This window comes from Megalobrama amblycephala, linkage group LG17 (genome assembly GCF_018812025.1).
Source record: "Megalobrama amblycephala isolate DHTTF-2021 linkage group LG17, ASM1881202v1, whole genome shotgun sequence".
NCBI lineage: Eukaryota > Metazoa > Chordata > Actinopteri > Cypriniformes > Xenocyprididae > Megalobrama > Megalobrama amblycephala.
Window position 1 is genome coordinate 34,845,954 of NC_063060.1, and position 20,900 is coordinate 34,866,853.

Here is a 20,900-nt window from a genome sequence, read left to right on the forward strand (position 1 = left end):
TGTGTTCTGCTTGCACGTGCAACCTTGAAAACTGCACACAAAGCACACAAACAAGAGACCAGGACATTTTGCCAGACATTTTGGTACATTGTTTTTATACACAGGTCTTCAGTGCTACAGAGCATCCTTTGTCTTTATAATCTACATTGGTTTTAGATCAAGAGCTCAGTTTATTCTGTGAATTTTACCTCATGACCTCTGTCTAAACCCCTTTTACTAAATGCCTCCAAAATGGGAGATTGCCATCTAGTGGAGGACACAAAAAATATGGTGATTTATCATAATATGAGCAGGTAGACAAGCAGTGGCAGAATGATAAACATATATTTTTACTCTATTTTGAAACGAACATCATGCCAGCTGAACTTGATAACAGTATCCTGAATCAGAGATACTTGACTATAATAAAAGAAATTCCTGAAAAAACACACAAGGTCATAATGAAACATGGATGTGTTTAGTTAATGCCTTTTCTGCTAGTTGAGATCTTTATGCTAGTGTCCTCCTAAATGTTGACAAAATCCACTATTAGAACATGGACCAAAATAACGACGATTTATCTTGTACTACAAATTTTTGCCCAATAAAATGTATACAAAATATAAAATTAATGCATGCTAAAACAACACCAGTGATTAGCAATAGCAAGCAAGGTCTTTTAAGATAGAAATTAATGGACAAATTAAGTTGTTCTGAAGTGACAGTTAAGATTTATAATGTTGCAAAATATTTCTCTGTCAAATAAATGCTGTTCTTCCATATGTCCCATGCAACCATTCAGTCCTTCAGTTTAAAAAAGAAATACACCGACTCAGGAAAGAAAAAAGTACTTTTAATTTTCTCTCAGAGAGAAACACTGCACATGACATGGACCCTGTCCACCAGTACCCTCCAGTGAAAAGCATCAAAAAAAGATGGCAGACAGTTTTTCTCGCTCTGATAGGAGAGCTATTAGACTGGCCCACAGCAGCCTATGGCTGTGGCCTACTTTAACACTCCCCGTGTAGATTCCCAACCCTAAGAGCATGTCGCTTTTTTTCTGTCTCATGGTTAAAAGCAGGAGTGTGAGCTAAACGCTAGCAGGAACCGAAGGGCTTGTCACGATCCATTTTTATCTACACATGGTCTTGACTCAAAAATGGCCTCCAGCCAAGATAGACAAATATATATGCAAAGTGAAAGTGGAAAGTGAGAAATACTGTACATTATTGAACACTAAATTCTGACATGTAATAATCCTATCATTTTTTTTATGACAGGAGGTCATAAGCAATTACAATCACCTGTCATTATTCCTGACAGATCAAGCCAGTTTATCATAAAGTTGTGCCAGCGTCTGGGAAGCTGTCCATCTGCTGACAAGCAGGTGACCAATTTCATTATAGATAGGCTGCTGCGTAGTGACTAGCATAGCATGGAGACCTGATTGCAACATGCCGTGTCAAATATTTCACATTTCTTACACCACACAGCCCCAAAACCTACACAACTCCCACTCGTCCGCCAAACCATGTGATACTGAGGCGCAACGGCACATTTTCAGTGTGGTGACCATCAAAAACCATTTGTATCTGTGAATTTAGACACAAGGCGCTAAATGAAACCGGTAGCACGAGATGATGGAAATCACTCACGCAAAAACCCATCAAACCTTGCGGCTCCTTAACCCAGATGGCACATGCAGTTCATCTGAGGACTGGTATGGTTCTGTGTAATTACTGTTTACAGTATATAAAGATTCAGAGAGTTTCTAATTAAACTGTTGGAAAATGAATGTTTCCATATTGCTTCAGACTATGAGTGTGGGGGGAAACATAACCTAAAATTAGAGACAATCTGTAAGAAAGAAGAACTTTACAGTAGTTTGGCGAGAAGTACCTACCTGTTCTTTAACAGAGGCCAAAATGGCAGAGGTGGTCTCCGTCTCGGATCCATCTCCGTTGGAGGCGTTCAGTACCGGGCTCAACATGCTGGAGTTTTCTGTGTCAGAGGGATGGTCTGGTACTGGCATTACTTCTGTGAACCAAAACAATAGTGTCAAGAGTTATTCAAGATGAACTCTGCAGAGCTTTTGTCATGCTTTTTGTACCAGAGCAATACGTTTAAACAGATCCTTTACAAAGACAGACTGTCAGTTAAAATTACATTAAAATTTGTGGTTCGGCACTTTTCAGCTGCATGTCATAATACTAATCAAAGTGCTTTATCTACATTTTGATTGTTTGTCATGATGTAATACTTGTTAAACATATTTAATTAACAGTCTCTGTTTCTTTCAGTCTCTCTCTCTTCTTTGACCTACTTTTATCTCCTCATCTCTCGAGGTTTGCGATTACAAACACAATTTCTCAGCTTGTCGTTGACATGCTTTGATTTGAATACATAAGCTTCAGAAACAAATTTTTTGGTTTTGTGTCAATGTGTGTTAGCTTTGATGTCATCTATACACTAATGTACTCCATAATAGAATTGTTTTCTATTAATATATTTTAAAATGTGATTATTCCAGCTATTACTCCAGTCTTTAGTGTCACATGATCCTTCAGAAATCATTCTAATATGCTGATTTGGTGCACACACACACACACACACACACACACACTGGTTTGTTTTACTATCAAAGTGAGGACATTCCATAGGCGTAATGGTTTTTATACTGTACAAACTGTACATTCTACTATCCCCCTACACTACCCCTACTCCTAAACCTACCCATCACAGAGAACATTCTGCATTTTTACATTTTTAATAAAACATTGATTAGTATGTTTTTAAAGCTACTTTAAGCTTCATGAAATGTCCTCATATTTCATGTTTACATCATAATACCAGTGTAATACCCATGTCATTATACAAATTTGTGTCCTCATAAATAACAAAAACGTGCACACACAGACAAAAAAAAAAAAAAAAAAAACATTTTGTCAAAACTATGATTCTTTTTTTCAGGATTCTTTGATGAATAGAAACTTCAAAAGCATTAAAGCATTAAAGGTGCCATCGAATTGAAAATTGAATTTATCTCGGTATAGTTGAATAACAAGAGTTCAGTACATGGAAATCACATACAGTGAGTCTCAACCTCCATTGTTTCCTCATTCTTATATAAATCTCATTTGTTTAAAAGACCTCAGAAGAACAGGCGAATCTCAACATAACACCGACTGTTACGTAACAGTCGGGATCATTAATATGTACGCCCCCATATTTGCATATGCCAGCTCATGTTCAAGGCATTAGACAAGGGCAGCCAGTATTAACGTCTGGATCTGTGCACAGCTGAATCATCAGACTAGGTAAGCAAGCAAGGACAATAGCGAAAAATGGCAGATGGAGCGATAATAAATGACATGATCCATGATTACATGATATTTTTAGTGATATTTGTAAATTGTCTTTCTAAATGTTTAGTTAGCATGTTGCTAATGTACTGTTAAATGTGGATAAAGTTACCATAGTTTCTTACTGTATTCATGGAGACAAGAGCCGTCGCTATTTTCATTTTTAAACACTTGCAGTCTGTATAATGCATAAACACAACTTCATTCTTTATAAATCTCTCCAACAGTGTAGCATTAGCCGTTAGCCACGGAGCACTATCAAACTCATTCAAAATCAAATGTAAACATCAAAATAAACACTGTACTTACGCAATTAGACATGCTGCATGACGAGCACTTTGTAAAGATCCATTTTGAGGGTTATATTAGCTGTGTGAATTTTGTTGCAATGATAGAGTCGAGAGCTCGGGAGGGGGCGGAGAGCGCGAGCAATTAAAGGGGCCGCAGCCTGAATTGGTGCATAGTTAATGATGCCTCAAAATAGGCAGTTAAAAAAATTAATAAAAAAAATCTATGGGGTATTTTGAGCTGAAACTTCACAGACACATTCAGGGGACACCTTAGACTTATATTACATCTTGTAAAAAAAGTTTGATGGCACCTTTAAAGTCCCCCTGAAATCAAAATGGAAGTTTTTGGTTTTAAGTATGAATATGTTAGCCTGTTATTTATAAGCTAGTGTGCTCCAAAACATCTTCTAAACTAGCATTTATAAGCAATCAAAACTTACACTCTCTCACTTCCGCCAATATGCATCAATGATTTTGATGACATAAAATTTTCTGTCCAATCAAATGCTCTCTAGAATCTGAAGCGTCTCGCCCCCTACACTATAAATAGATGCTGCAGCTGTGGCTGAAATCGGTCATTTGTTCATACATTAACTAGTTTCTATATGGTGAATGGCACACAGTGCAATATATAGGGGATAGGGATCGATTCAGACAGTGTAAATATGCTTTCCATTGGGGGTGAATGGAGTCTGGTTTCACATTAGTGTCACGAGAACCACCACAGAGTGCACACAGTCTGCTCCGGTCCAGAGACAAGATAGCACAGATAAGATAACCAGATAGCCAGAAAACATATCGGACCTATTTGAAATCTGCACAGAATGCTGTGTTTTAAAGCGATATGGAGGAGATTAGGAGGAGAAACTGTTAGAGATTAGGAGGAAACTGTGGGGGAGGAGCTGTTCGTTATGTCCCGCCCTGTCTTCCCGTTTCAGTGGAAATTACGTCAACACATTGAATAATGCTGTGCATTTCAAGGCACTTCAGTGATCCTTTTTTGATCAATTCAATGTGTCCTAGCTGAATAAAGATTTCGATTCCTTTCAAAAAAGAAAAAAAAAATACTGATCCCAAACTTTGCTCTCAAGAATGAGTAAGCCCCACCCCTAATACAACCTGCTAGGGATGTGCAACGATTAATCACGATTAATCGTTTGCAAAATAAAAGTCTGTGTTTACGTAATATATGTGTGTGTTCTGTGTAAAATAATTATGTATATATAAATACAGACAAATACATGTATATATTAAAGAAAAATGTTAGATTTATATATACAAAATTTATATTTATATGTAATATAAAATATAAAGATATATATTTATTTAAACATGCATATATTTCTCAAATTTATACATGTATGTGTGTGTATTTATATATACATAATTATTATACACAGAACACACACACATATATTACGTAAACACAGACTTTTATTTTGCAAACGATTAATCACGATTAATCGTTGAACATCCCTACAACCTGCAACCAACTATTATAGTAACAGTGATGTAACTAAAGACTAACTAAATTTTTTATGAGGGACAAGCCCATCAAACTTCCTGTTTCAAAAGGAAATACATCACCAAGTAAATTAGTGGGTTTGTAAAACCTTGGATTTCGAGTAATGAAATCCCACTGTAATGCTCTGGCTCTCTCAGATCACTCTCTTCATCCTCAGCTTCCTTCTTGGCAATTGCCTCCCCTCTCAAAATCAACCACCCAAATTTAAAGCTTCCCCAGAGAACAGTCTGCACACAGCAGGAAAAGAGAGAAAATGGCTACCTATGAGCATCAGGACACAGAGCCTTTTTACACAAGCACATCAGGCACAACTATGAACACATCTGTTTTGTGTGGAAGAGAGGATATACAATCAGAAAAACCTGTGAAAACAAATGCAAGTCGCTGGGCGGGGGCAGGGGTGGGCGATATACCGGTAAAAATTTTAAACCGGTAGAGATTTTGGACTATCGTCTCTATTGCTGTGAATTTTACAGTATTAAATCACAACAATCCCATGCTATGAGCACAGCCATTGACCCAGGCTGCAGGCTGTTTTTATACGCTGCTATTGAAGCTTCCGCTTTTCTGTTCTTAATTAGAATTTTTGTCTTGTTTCCAGTCCAAATATCTAAAAATTCTTAGATCAAGAAGCATTTTCTTGACAAGTAAAAATTATTTTCTTGTTTTTAGGAAAAATAAGTCAAAATTAAGTGAGTTTTTCCTTAAAACAAGCTAAATAATCTGCCAGTGGGGTAAGCAAAATAATCTTAATCCAAACTGAAAACAAGATTATATATCTTATTTTTGGTGACATAACAGTCATTTGTCTTAAGTGAACAAACAGTTGAGAAAGAAAACGAGCATGTATCAGTATATCGAATCCGTCATTTGCTATTAAAGGGACAGCAGCCTAATAAACCTGCTGCTGTCTGTGTCATTAATGTTAATCAAACAACAAAAGAGAGAAAATCTCTCACTCCTCTTGACTGAATCACTTTAATAGGAATAAATGTATATTTAATTTGCACAGTGAAGACAATGCAGTGTTTTTATATATTTGATTACTTTGGCATATACCGATTAAATCATTTTTATCTCTAGTGCTTGACATTTTCTAAGTCTTTGTTCTATTGTAGTTTGTTGTCCTATCGCTTGTAATTAATTAGACTGTTTGCTTGTCTTCAGTAAGCTTGAGTTTGTTTGTTTTACTTAGGCTAGTATTAGTTTTTATAATACTGAAATTGGTGACAAGAATTATGAAATTTCATGAAAAATTATAATATCCTTATCAAAAATGACTCATATCGTGATATATCGCCCACTCGGTGATTGATAAAGTTTAATTTATACATCAGATTTGGTGACATGACAGATACTTGACGGATACTTTTAATTTCTAGGTCAAACTGATGACTTTCTAGCAGTGAGATCATGCAGAACAGACCACAACATGAAGTAATGCAAGTCCCAGCTGTTGGTGCATTCAGATTAAGATAGTTTACACTTTTTTGACAATAATCTTAGCCATCCATATGTATCTGATTAATAGTATCCTGATATCAGAAATAGATCAGTGCTGCATAAAAAAAAAAAATTGCTCTTTACTTTTGTTTTATGCCTTGCAATCACTCAAACATTTGGTCTGTGATGTTTTTTATACTGTTGTAAATTATTAAGCATTACTTATAATGGGCTGAATTTTACATATCAATTTTGTATGCCATCCTTTTCAAGCAAAAGTTGGTTTAGGATTTCATAACAGTCAAAGAGTTACATTATAACCAAATCCAGCTATAATTACAAATGAAAAACCTAGTAATTTGTGTATGTTTGGTTTTGTAAAGAAAAATGTATTAAAGGATAAAAAGATAATGTGACAAGTAATAGCTGCTTAAAATATAGCTTTCCCATCACAAGAATACATTACATTACATTAAAATATATTAAAATAGAAAACAGTTGTTTAAAATAGTAATAATATTTCACAAAATTACTGTTTTGACAGTATTTTTGATCAAATAAATGAGCCTGAGTGAGCAGAGGCTTCTTTCAAAAACATTAAAAAATCTTGCCAACCCCAAACCAGTAGTAGTTTATAAAAATATATTGCCGTTCCAGCAAGCCTTTACATGTTTTGCTATGAGAAATTCTCTGCATGTAATAATCACTGAATAAAATCTGAATGTTCAATATTCCAAGTAAACACCATTTCACTACTGGCTTGCCCAGTCAAACTTAAAAGGAAAAAGTATACAGCTCCTTTTTATGCTGCCATTATTCAAAACAATGATGCAATATTCATGTAATTTTGATCATAATCAGCTTGCGTATATGGCATATATCATTAAAATCAAGCACACTGTTGACTTTCTTTGAAGTGGTGTTTTTACTTGGAATACTGAAAATTCACATTTTATTCAGTGATGTTATTATGTGGAGAATTTCTCATAACAAAACATGTAAAAACTGGACTGGCTGTGCCTTAGAAGCACAATATATTAGATGGGGGAGTTATAGGATGCATTAATCCAAATGAACATGTAATATATAATGAGAACTCTGATTTCTGACTCACATCTATTACACATCAAAAGGATATGGCAAAACTCTTAACTTATTGAATAGACCATACAGAAACTAACTGGCTGAACCCTGTGTGTTTAAAGGGAAAAGGAAGAAAAAGAAAGGGCATTACTGAGAAACAGGTAAAAGAGTCTAATTGTATTAAGTCACATGATTGCTACAATCACTCCAAGGCCACAGTTACCTTAGAAACAGGCCTGCGCTGCTTAGAGAATATTTACTGTAATTTTACTAAAACGCCTTTCACAATGGCCCCTGACTCCGTCAGATAGGCTCGAGACAGTATACGGTAGAATCCCGTAACACAACCTCAATTTCATTGTCAAACACTAAACAAATTGAACAGTGGAAGAGCCGGAGCCATTGTTGCCAACAAACAGTTATATCCCATTTCATTTCCTCATGTGGCGCTTTTTCATTTAAAGTGACAAAAGCTACAATTTTGGGATTAACGTACTTGATTGTGCTTCCCCATTGACTTTTGTCTGAAACCACCGAGGTGAATGTAGACATTTTAAGTCTTTCCACCGGCACGGCTGCAGATATCAAATAGCCGAAAAAAGGAAACTGATATAAATTGATCAAATTTGTGAAATTAATGTCAGCCAAGAATTGCTGAAAGCCCTACAACAAAGGAGGATCTCTCTATTGGGCTGAGCCACACATGTCTGAATGCCTAATTTGTCTATGACATCATGCTCGCGCCTGCTAACAGGCTCCCGTTTCCATAGAGATATCAATCCATTATGACAGTCTCTCACCAAGAAGGCAACCGTAAAGGCTTACAGTGGATCATATCGGTGATGCGGCACACGGTAACTAATTCTTCTCAAGATGCTTTGCACTGATGAATCAAGGTGGTTTTGGGTGCATAAAATACTAGGCTAATATTTCTGTCTGGATCTGCATGAACATACAAATCTTAAAAAGTGGCTATGCAGTGCTCCCTATCCATCTTACAGCACGAGTTTGTGTTTGCTGCACGTATAGGTTCATATGTGATGGTGTAAGAGTCTCGTGATTGCACCCAATGGAATTGCAGCATTGTCCATCCTTCGGGATTGCATACAACTCATAGCAACAGTATCCACAAAAACAGAAATGAATCAGAAATCACCTCAGCCCAAACATCTGAGCAAATTTTAAGTAATCTAATTTGTTTACGCTTTACACTAGGCAATCTTGCAACCTGTTAATCTTGTTTTCTGCATTAAACATTTCATTCAAGACATCTGCCCTGCCTTTGCATTTTCATCCCATTACATCCTATTAAGACTCTGGCCATATGCTTTTGACAATGGTTTAGTCCCCTCGGACGTTCCCCGGTTTGTTTTTCCACAAGATTCAGAAGAATTACTCCCAAGATCTGATCACCCAGTGAAACACCAGATGTTCCAGAAAAAAGGATCTACCTACACCCACAGGAGATGATGGTGTTCGGCTGATGTTGCTATTGGCAGACATCACGGTTGTGATCCCAGGTACACAATTAGTCATGTGATCCCGCAGGATACTAAAGTATCAAAATGCACAAACAAAAGGCACATATTGTGTTTATACAGTCACACCCACATTGACACGCTTTTACACACCCAACAGTATTTTCTTGCTTGATTAGTTGCTGGACTTAATGAGACAAAGAAAATAAGGGCGATGCAATAAGAACTAGCATTTGGAAGACAAATATTTATGTGAAATCTATTAGTGAAATAACTTATATGCTGGGGGATGGGAAAACAAATATTTTACAGCTTCATTAATCACACAGACATTAATCAGTCCTTTGTATTCTGACTGTTTATTTATTGTCTCGACACATGACTGACAATGTTGGGAATGAAACGGCAATAAAATTCTGAGCACACTGCAAGATTAAAATGTTCAATAAGGTCTTAAAGGAAACTAATCTCTTTTTCTGTGAGGCTGGCACACTGGGAGATGACGTTATGCTCTCCTGCACAAAGCACCGAAACGGGACTGGAGATAATGTGTCTTTTATATTGCAATCGGTATATTAAATTAACCGTGTCTTTGCTGTACCTGTAAACATTTTTAGTGTATGATGCATGCATTTACCAAAGTCATTTCAAATGAAATAAGAGTGACCACTACAAAAACTTGGTTATGTCCCTCACAGCACATTCTAGAGCTAATTAACTTTCAGCAAAAGTCTTGGTGGAGAATTGTATAGTTTTTCAAGACATGTCTCCTTGCCCAAAATGTCAACGATACATTGAGAAGCAGCGCAAATGTGAGGCAATTAAAATGCTCCTCGGATCATGTTCTCAAAGGACAGCTGAGCGTGACATCGATGATAAAGAGTAATTATGTGAGGCTTGCTGTGATCAAACAGGCCCCACTGCTTATTAGGGCTTTTTCTCCTCTATAGTCTCTGGTGGTGATGTTTGAGTGCACTTTATTTTTTCAATGGCCACCTCTTTCACTCTTTATTTCCGTTAAATAGAAGTACATAACAGCATATTAAAGGTAAAGCCCATGCGCATTTAGAACTATAATTGAAACAATTATCCCTTTGGCGTCCGTTTATTGACGAGAAACATGATTTTTCAGTCTCTAGTTGGAAAAAACTCTTGGTTTAGTTATTTTCTAACTCGCTGATAAAAAAAATGTTGTTTACATGTCACTGTGTGATTAACTTTTCAAATCTGTCTGCAACCTTCAACTTTCATGAAGGAAACTACTGATGATTTGTGGCATGTCAGGGAACTGACATATATTTGCAATTCTGCTGCCTGTACGCCTGGAAAATGCATCATGGGATATCAGTATAAGGCTTGGATTTTTCAAGCGTGGCACGAGGACATTGCTGCCATGCCTGTGTAGCTCTGGGTGGATGCGGTTGGCTCAGTAAGAGCCCTGACCTAGTATGGGATTAATGACTTTGCTGCTGGAGAGAGTTGACATTGCTGAAAGCTGTGTTTACTAGTGTTATCTATGTACAAGGGGAAACAGTGGAAATTTAATACACCCACTGAGTTCTCTGAGACAAAAGCAGTGTGTTATTCCTTAAGGATGAAGAGAACGAATCTAATGGAGACCTGAACTTGCGAATGTTCATTGTGTCATGTGCCATTTGCTGTGTTTGTTTATGTAAAGTTAATTTAAGACCACACTCTGCATTTGTTTCAGATTGTTTTCACCGACGTGCTGGGAGCCTGTATAATTGGCCACTGAATAATGGCTAACAGGACCCCTACTGGCGAAACAATAGTGGGACCCAAACATCTCGCTATTACAAAATTTTTCAATTATCTTACTTGGAGAGATGTGAAAATTAAAAGCGAAAACCATATGAAACAAATGTATTCATTCTAACCAGTGATTAAACTTGTCATCACAGGTCTGTGACAACTGCAACATCTTTATGCATTCTAAAAAATAATAATTGTGGAGTCCATAAGATCACATAAAAATTATTTGGTGATAAGAAGTAATATTAATTATTTTTAATAATAAGTAATAAATTATAGCAAAATAAACCCAAAACTGTGTTCTTGTAACATCCTGAAGGGGTTTTTGTTAAATGGCTAAAATAAGCTCTGTGGTCAACACAAGCTTAAGATATTTTCACTTTTTATTCTACGACACAAAATACATTAGTAACAATGGCAACCAATTTCCAACTAAATTGAGGTGCAACAATTCCAACAATGTCTTGAGGTGTGGTATGGTATAAGCATTAAAATTGGCTCCGGTCCATAAATTTTAGAAAAATAATGCACACCAGAGGTGTAACTCTGCTTATTATTTTTCAATAATTCAACAGACCGTTGCCAAGTATTCTGCACCTAATGAATGGTTGGCTGTACATTAGGGTTGCACGATATTGGAAAAAACTCACATTGCGATATTTTGTTTTTCTCTGATATATATTGCGATATGAAAAAATTCTCCAGATGACTTGAATAGCTCTATTTGGAAAGAATTAATCAATCTAGGGTGATTGCGGTGATTTTGTAGGTGAGTGAATACGCATAGAAAATAATGAATAAATTACAAGCATAATAGAACAAAGATTCAAATGAAATAAATAGTGCTTTATATTTTTTTTAGGTAAGTCTAACAGTATTGAGGTACAGAAATTGAATAATCAAATGTATAAACACTGCATAGTATTCACTGTATGAATTAAATATAATTAATCTGTGTTAAAACTAGAAAAGTGTTTTTTCTCTTTTTTCTTTTGTTGTATGATTAACATTCACAACTATATATATTAGGCTGCCGTCACTTTAAGACCGAATGCACGGATCCAAAATACTGTTACACATCCGGTTTTCTTTATAGATTGTTTAGTTCACCTAAGCTATAAGCAACTGTGTTTACGAAGATACTCGATGTTTTACGTGTTTTACATACAATTTTTTATTTGCATGTATGTGTCCGTTCAGGCACAAATAGACACGGAAGAGAATGGCATGCGGTGTTCACGTGCATCTGCGCAGCTCTGTGTGTGTGCGTGTGCACATAGAAAACAGCCACACGTTGAGAATTCAGTTCTCTCTTTGTGCGCTCAAATGGATTAAAATCGCTTGAATGTTTAAAATGACAGGACCTGATAAACTTTCATTGTATGATGGTAAAATTTTGCAATTAATTAATCACGAGCGTTTTGAACCATAGTGTCTGGTCCATACAGATTTTAACAATCCCTATACTTGACATCACACATCCAGCGATGTGACTATCGTCAAAGTCCCTTTAAGACAAGTCATTTCACTCTGCGGCCATCTTTGAAACGCATCTCGGGCATCCTGGGCATCATGCAGCTCCTATCTCTTTGAATGGGGAAACATAAAATACTCCAAAGCTGTTTGCCAAGCTTTCGATTAAATTTCATATTTGAAATCACCAATGAAATCTGACAACAACTGTCTCATAATTTTTTTTCTAAACGCTCGAATCATGACAAAAAAACCTGTATTTTTATGCTGGATCAAGCTAATGCGCATGCGCAGACCTAAATGCCTTGTGCCTCATTTCGGAGGCACGCGTCTGACTGTTTCTATAGAAACCGGTGCTTCTAACGGCCGCTGCAGTGACGCGATGACTTTACCAGTCGGCGATTGGCTCTTATTTAGAAGGCGGGACTTATTCCGCCATATTGCGCGTTACACTTTCTCCCATTCAAAACAATACGAGTGACACGTCTTGTGTTATTCTATAGTCTTTGCTATCGTGGATGCGTACATCATGATTTCGATGCTAAAACAATATATCGTGCAGGCCTACTGTACATGTCCTGCTTATGACATCTATCTAACAAATAGACAAATAAATGTATAATTGAATATACAATAAGTTTAAATTAAATTATTTTATTACAGAAGAAGTAAGAGACCACATCTTGCTACAAGAGACATGAAAATACTGTAGCACATGCACATCTATGTAGGAAATCGGTTGCTAGTGACAATGACCAATTGACCAATCTGAATGAAGTATTCCATCTAATAATAATAATAATATACAATAGTATAAAATGCCATATGGCATAAAGAGTATTACACTGTTTGCACAAGCAAGGTCATGACCCAGTTTGTCATAACAGCACCCAACGGCTATTTGACTGTCACGTTATCTTATAAGACAGACCTCTGAAAATATGCTAAAAGATAATTCAGATGAATTGATATTGCATAAATAATCTCACACTTCTCATTCATCACATCCAAGATATCTCAAATTATTCCAGTTAAAAAGCAAACTATTACTGTTTAGGTTGGGAACTTTAAAAAGAACAATAATGGCATTTGCAAAAACAACACTAACCTTCCTTTTGAATTTATTTTGGTTGGCAAATCTAAAAATAGATAGCCAGGGCCCTGCTGTCTCTCATATTTCATATTTCATGTGTCAGTGGATTCCTTAATCACAAGTGCAAATGCTCTGTGAGCACAGCTTGTCTCTCCTCACTCCAGGTCTGTATAAATCCAGGCAGTCAGGTAAGAATGTTTTTCTGCCCTCCTATTAAGTCTTTTCTGGAGCATTGGCAGTGGATGCATAAGCAAGGCAGCTCCCTTGTGCATTGGCTGTGTGCATATAAGAAGATGTTTCTATGGTACACTGCCTAAATGAAGTTGGGTAATGATTGCACACTTAAGCACTTGATCTGTGTACAATGCTGGGAAAAGACACCCCCCAAATAACAATAAGATGACTTAATGCACATGAAAATTTAACAAGAAGGGTTATTCGATTTCAAAATCATATCTAAAGGATTCTGTATGGTCATAATTGCAAAATAAACAAAAAACACAACTACAAATTGAATACACTGAGTTGAAATTATAATCTTACCTGTATATTATCTTAAAGCTTCCACTAGAGGAAAAAATTGTCCATTACAATGTATAAAACAATAGGCCTAGCCACAAGACAGACAATGCAATAATATCGCATTTTTAATATTATTTCAATACTGAAGTCTTCTACAATCAGTACAATTGATAACAGAGATGCAAGATGGCATGGTGGGCTGGGCGGTATGACTATATATATCATTGCCATGGTATAAAATGTCTATCGTTAGAGATTTTGCTATATCGTATATATCACGTTATGTAAATATATAGTACTATTGACACTTCAGTGTGATGAAATGCATGAGTGAGAATATGAAGAGTGGACGTGCTTAATGTTAATGTGTATCAGTATAATGACAGCAGCCTAATTATACAAGATATTTGGAATAATGTCGGAAACCAAACAGTTGATGGACCCCACTGACTTCCATAACATCTTTTTCCATACTATGGAAGGCAGTGGGGTCCATCAACTGCTTGGTTAACCATATTATTATTTCTTCTTTTGTGTTCAGCAGAAGAAAGAAATTAATACAGGTATGGAACAAGTTGAGTGTGAGTAAATGATAACAGAATATTCATTTTTGGATGAAATATCCCTTTAATGTAAATAAAACAAAAGAGAAAATAACTTACTGCTCTTGACTGAATAACTTGTTTTTTAGCTTTAATAAGAATAAATGTATATGTAATTTGTACAGTGAAGATTATGCAATATTTTATTGTTACATTTGATTATTAAATTTCTGTAGGCTACTAATTCTAACTAAGGCTGCACGATTTAGCGCGATTAAATTGCACGCGATTTGGCAAAGACTGCGATTATTTTATGCGCAGCTTGTCAGAGCTGTACAGCTCTGTGATCAGTAGTAAATGCTTCTCCATCTAAAAGCCAGAGGGTGCTCTTGTGCAGAAACTCCAAATATGCCCTGCCATAGAAGTAGATAACATGCGTTATTCCAGGAAATCCCTATGGATGTCATACTATCGCTGTAGCTGAATAAACAGAAGATTGAAATGCTTTGATTGATTAAACATGACTAATAAACACACGACTGCCTTATTCTGTGTAAGAAGCCACATCATCTCACAGAAGGATGCTCAACTGTTGTTATGAAGTGAGTTTGGAGTAAAAACATGTTATTAAATGTTGTCTTTTGTTGGACAAGATGTTAATAATAAATGCGTCTCATGTCTGGAAAGATGTTTGACGCGTGTTGCTTTTTCAAATGTACATTATAAGCGACTCAAACTCGCAGTACTTTCAGATGGATTAGCATTTGGAGCCATACTTCATTGACAAGCTGTGCAAAACCACAGCCTTTGCGATTTCATAATCACACTAAGAATCGCGTTTAAGCACGATTTCAATCTTATTTTTCGTATCGTGCGATAAATCGCGCAGCTCTAACTTTAACCCTAATTCTAGCCCTAATATCGTACCTGAAAAACTTAATTTGATTAATTCATATTTTTGTTACATTGTATTTGTCCTATTGTTTGTAATTTGCTTTTTTTTTCTTAACACAATAATAACACAACATAACTGTATCGTGATATATATCGTTATTGTGAAATAAACATCCTCATATCGTGTAATGATAAGGATTTGGTCATATCGCCCACCCCTAGTGTGATACAAGATGAACGCATGTCAAAGAGCCGTGTAAAAATGTTTTTAATCAACTACTGTAAACAATCACAGCGTGATTCCCAGCATTCAGTACAGTAATAAATGTGTTGTGTTCTGAAGGGAAATGTGCTAGCCTGCATTGATTTCACTGTAAAATTCTGAATACAGCATTTTGTAGTATAGAAATTTCTGCTAAATCTCATAAAATCCTGTAATACTGACTGCCATATTATTTTACAGTGCCCCGTAAAGCTGATTTACATAGATGATAATCTTCAAAAATGAGAGGCAAAGCTAATAATATGCATGTACACATCATATGTACTCACACACTCTCAACTAATCTGTTGCACATCCTTTGAGTTTAACTTCTATAATATTGGCATATCTAGCGACAAATTAAGTGTACACCTCAAGCCTCAAAACTAGTCACCAAAGATTCATCAAAATCAAAGTCACTATTATGCAGATCTTCTTAGGGAAAAATCATGAAAATCTAAAACAAATTTATGACTCTGCACTCTCATATCCTCCTGTATGACAGCTATATAACTACATTTCAGCCAGTGAGTGTCAGCTCAGATGACAACAATGGCAAGCGTCTGTGTCATCAACAGCTTTATCTCTGGGGTCATTATCAGAAGAGGAGACAGAGTCAGTCCATACCAAGTGGCTGGAGTCAAGTCTGATATTTATCAATAGGTCTATTACTTTCTCCTGAGCAGAATACTAAATGCTATATGAGTATGATATAGTCTTCTTCTGTTCCCAATGACAAAAGGTTTAAAAAAATACATAATTCACAGAAGAGGTTAATAAACACTGTTCCATCAAAAAAAGGTTTGAAAATGTTAGCATTTATAACAACTTTGGTGGCAAATAAAACAAGAATAAACTGCAAAGGTCAAAATAATTCTAAAGAAACTGCAGTAAACATGTTAGATCATACAGCATATGAATATAAAAACTACCTCTATATGTAAAGAACGAACAAATAGAATAGAAAAATTCTAAAAACTAATAGCGATGGCTTTGGGATAATGACAAGAGATAACAAATTGTTGGTAAAATGCCTATTATGAGCACTACTGCACTCAAAGTGCTGAAAGTGCACCATTTTAATAATTAATAATAATACCAGCACTTTGCTTTCGCACATTTTGATGTCTTCACGCCAAGTTTAAGCTATTGATTACCTGTCCATTATCCTGAATTTGCAGGGCCACTGATGGACAAAGTCAGGTCTTAATAACAGTTTTCTCATATAATCTAAATTGAACATTTGAACGTTTAACATTTAACTGCAAACATTATAAATGTTCATGGGTGTTTTTGGATGTATATTTCACTAATTTGGCTACTCTCAGCTGATTGTCCGTTTCTCCTGTGAGATACCTCATCGAGGTCTTCAAGTGTACATGACCTGTTACAAAATGCACACACAGCTCCTTCATTCTAAATCATATGCAGCCATATAGCAAGCAGGTTAATACCAGTGTGCATACAATATTTCACAGTCATGCACTGTTGCTCCCTGAGAGCACATGTGCATCAGGACCTTAAAATGTTGAATACCAGGGCCAGGGCTGCTGAAACCTTTCTGCACACACTCAAAACAAAACAAAAAAATTCCATATGCAATGTATAATTTATGATCAACCTGAGAATGTCCGATCCCTTGAACGATCAATATTCTCTCTCTTTCAATCTCTCTTTCTCTCTCTCTCTCGCAAATATATCTCTCTTGATTTTTTCAGCAGAAAAGTACTTTTGTGCATTAACGCATTAGTAAATCTAACCCTTGCAGCTACACTTCATCACTACATCTTCTTGCTGCAAAAAAAAAGAGATAGAATAGCTGCAAAGTAAAATGTTACAATAAAATCCTGCTAATTTGTTAACTGTAAGTTACCTTATATATGGTAAAATGTTTATTATAAAATATTCTGTTTTAAAAAAACATGAAATTTCACTGTAAAATATTGTCAAATATATATATATATATATATATATATATATATATATATATATATATATATATATATATAAAAATAAATAAATAAAATGAAAATTATGTCTTTAATTACTCACCCTCATGACGTTCCACACCCCTAAGACCTTCATTCATCTTCGGAACACAAATTAAGATATTTTTGATGAAACCACCACTTTCAAGGTCCAAAAAGGTATTAAAGACATCATTAAAACCGTCGACGTGACTACAGTGGTTCAACCTCAATGTTGAACTTGAAAGTGGTGCTTAAATTGCTGTCTATGGACGAGTCATATACCTCTCAGATTTCATCAAAATATCTTAATTTGTGTTCCGAAGATGAACGAAGGTCTTATGGGTGTGTAAATTAATGACAGAATTTTCATTTTTGGGTGAACTAACCCTTTAAGAAGGCAATAAGTATACTTTTAGTGTAAATTATTATTAAAATTCTAATTTTTATATTTGTAAAACAAGTGAACAACCTCATAATTTATGGAGAAAGGGGGATTCCCAGAATTCTGCAGAATTCCCAGTGCGAAACATCAGCGTTTTTACAGCAAAGTTTTTGCAACCACAGTGGCCAGGTTTTTTGTAATAAATTTAACACAAAACAAATCAAGAATAAAAGAGATAAATGTCACAATCCTCTAAACAACTGCTAATGCATACTGAGCACCAACATACAATGTTCCACGTGTGGGAAAAGATACCACATTATTCAAATATAAATAAATAAACACATGAGGGCCTAAAAGCTACTGAATTATTGTTTATTCTCTTCCAAGACGGCCTCACCTAAGCAAGTGCAGAGAGAGGCGGTCAGTCTAGCCACATACAGCCCTCCCATTTCCACATCAGCACACCTAAACTAATAGGTTTTATTCATCTTTCATACACAAAATTTATTTAAACAATGTTTTATAAAGGATTTGTCAATGTTAGACGGTCAAAAATGCTAATTTTCAGCAGTAATGCTAGAAAAATGAGGCTACACGAGCTAGTAAATCAAGAAATTCACAAATGAATGGACACAAATGAAAACGGTGCTTTACAAGAAAAAGGCATTGACAGTTGGGTTTTCATAACGCTTTGCGAGAACATGCTATAAAACTACACAAAGAAGCAGCGGTCATATCCTTGGACTAGTGTAATCTTATAAATACATCATTGAAATTTAGGTCAATAGGAAAGTAATAGGTTTTCTGTGCTCTCGCTCCCCCTCCCATCCGTCTTGGATGGAGAATGATGCTCTAATGGATTCCATTTTCAGTTCCCAGCCTGCGCTTATAGCGCTGTGAATACGAGCATTAAATGCGATAAAAACCACTAAACACAAACTCGGCGACACCCACATGCTAATAAACACATAACATAACATGCGCTGTTAATACGCGTACCGGGGGGTTCGCAACTGTTTCGAGCTTTTTCTTGGCAGATATCGTGGTTGTAGGTGGGGAATGTGACAGCTGGAAATGCAACTGGAATGACATTGCGCTTACCGAATAATGTCCAGAGGAACAACGCTCTTCTCGCTTCCCCTCCCCGATTAATGCCGACAATTCACAGCGAGCGACACACGGAAATCATTCCCAACGAATGGCATTGAAAGCAGGAGAGATGCTGGTGTGCCGAGGAAAGGATAGCATCCGCTAGGTATCCAAGGAAAATCGTGTGGATAGAAGAAGACCGGAAAACTGCGGTGGGTAGCCAGCCACAGACAGCAGCAGCAGCAGCGCCTGCTTTCTCCCTCTCTCTCTCTCCTCCTCTTCCCTGCTGGACCATCCCCATACAAGCACCTTGCTGCAGTGATGACGACGCGTCCCACAGCGACATCTCGCGGTCACGTGTGAAATTGCACATCGACGCTCCCGTTTGAACGCCAGACAGAGCGTCAGAAAGATACGTGCAACTTACAATTTGGCAACTATGGCTTTATATAATAGGCTAAATATCTTTATACGATTTATACAAGTATTTCAACAGAAAAAATACTCTAAAATGCCTGTGTCCAACCAAAATTAATACAGATTTTTTTCACAGATAGCCTATAAAAAAGTAGAATAAGCCTATACAGAGCTATTAGTCTAAAAACAAGCAATTTCAGTTATTAGTTTCTCCTCAAAAAAGCTTATTGTTTCTTGTAAATATGTCCTGGTTTCCAGGCAGACTGAAAAAAAGCCTGTTCCATTATTCCTGAAAGCTGCGTAAAGTCAGCCAATCAGATTAGAGCTTGCCAGGCCGAGAAGAGCTTTTTAGTTTTGTGTGCAATATCCTTCAGACTGTCATTTCAAAGAATATGGGCAGTCAGTGGACATGCCGTCTGAGGCTAATGTCCGCACATTTGTTTTTGCTTTTAAGAGACTTTTTAAAAAATGTTTTGTTAGACTAACATATTTGTAAAATAATAAAAAAAAAAGATTTGTGATTGGATGATCGCTTGTCTTTTCAGGTGTGGGGAGTTAATGGACAATCAGATAAAGGACATTTTCTGTTTGATCTGTTTAGATCGCTACTGCCTTTGTCTCTGCAGAGTAAAATGTCAGCATGATGTCATGTGAGAGGCACCATTGTATGAAAACACTGTTAATCCCATTTCTGCCAGCTATCAGCCAAAGCAACGCACAGAGAGACAGCATGTCTGGACGGGGTACTTCCGCTCTGGAGCAGTGGACACAGGCGTTCATTCACTCCAGTGGCATTGAGTGGAAGATTAGAGGATGAAAAGGCAGAGATTTAATTCCTTACTCGCAATTAGCTCCCATTCCATTACAATTCGTCATTTTAGTATGAATGTTTCTTGGGTTTTGATACACAGTCAGAATCATAATCACAGTCATAATCCACTAGCTTGTGTTTTATCCTCTCACAGCATCTTTTTTTTTTTTTTTTTGTGACAAAAAACAACAGACACTTATGTAATAATGAATTACACTCAAACACATTGAGCAATAATTGTCTGAAATATCCAAAAGTATAGACCGAATTTAAAGAAGGTAAACTACAGTAAATCTAAACTTTAAAAGTATTTCACACTACAAAACTAGCAACAATAAATCTAATTGTATTTATAAAGAAGCATTTAAATGGCCCAAAATAAATTGTATCTCAATTAGTTACAGCATTAAGCTGGAATAAATGAACTTAAAAAAAAGAAGAAGAAAGAAACAAGAAAGTAAATAGCCTATAAGTCATACTTAAATTAATTTCCCATCTCTTATTGTTAC

General features: G+C 36.1%; 1 protein-coding gene across 6 annotated transcripts in view; it reads right to left on the minus strand.

Moving 5' to 3' along the window:
- Positions 1–19,452, minus strand: part of ctnnd2b (catenin (cadherin-associated protein), delta 2b) — a 105,367-nt gene extending 85,915 nt beyond the window's left edge. For 5 of the 6 annotated variants that reach the window (XM_048164084.1, XM_048164082.1, XM_048164081.1 and 2 more), the window contains exons 1-2: positions 19,176–19,451; positions 1,883–2,016 (exon numbers count right to left, since the gene is read on the minus strand). In XM_048164084.1, coding sequence (XP_048020041.1) covers positions 1,883–2,011 — 129 coding nt within the window. In that variant the 5' untranslated portion in view covers positions 2,012–2,016; positions 19,176–19,451. Of the gene's footprint in view, positions 1–1,882; positions 2,017–19,175 lie in introns of all 6 variants that reach the window. The other variant, XM_048164086.1, reaches the window with a different exon arrangement.
- Between the last annotated feature and the right edge of the window lie 1,448 nt (positions 19,453–20,900).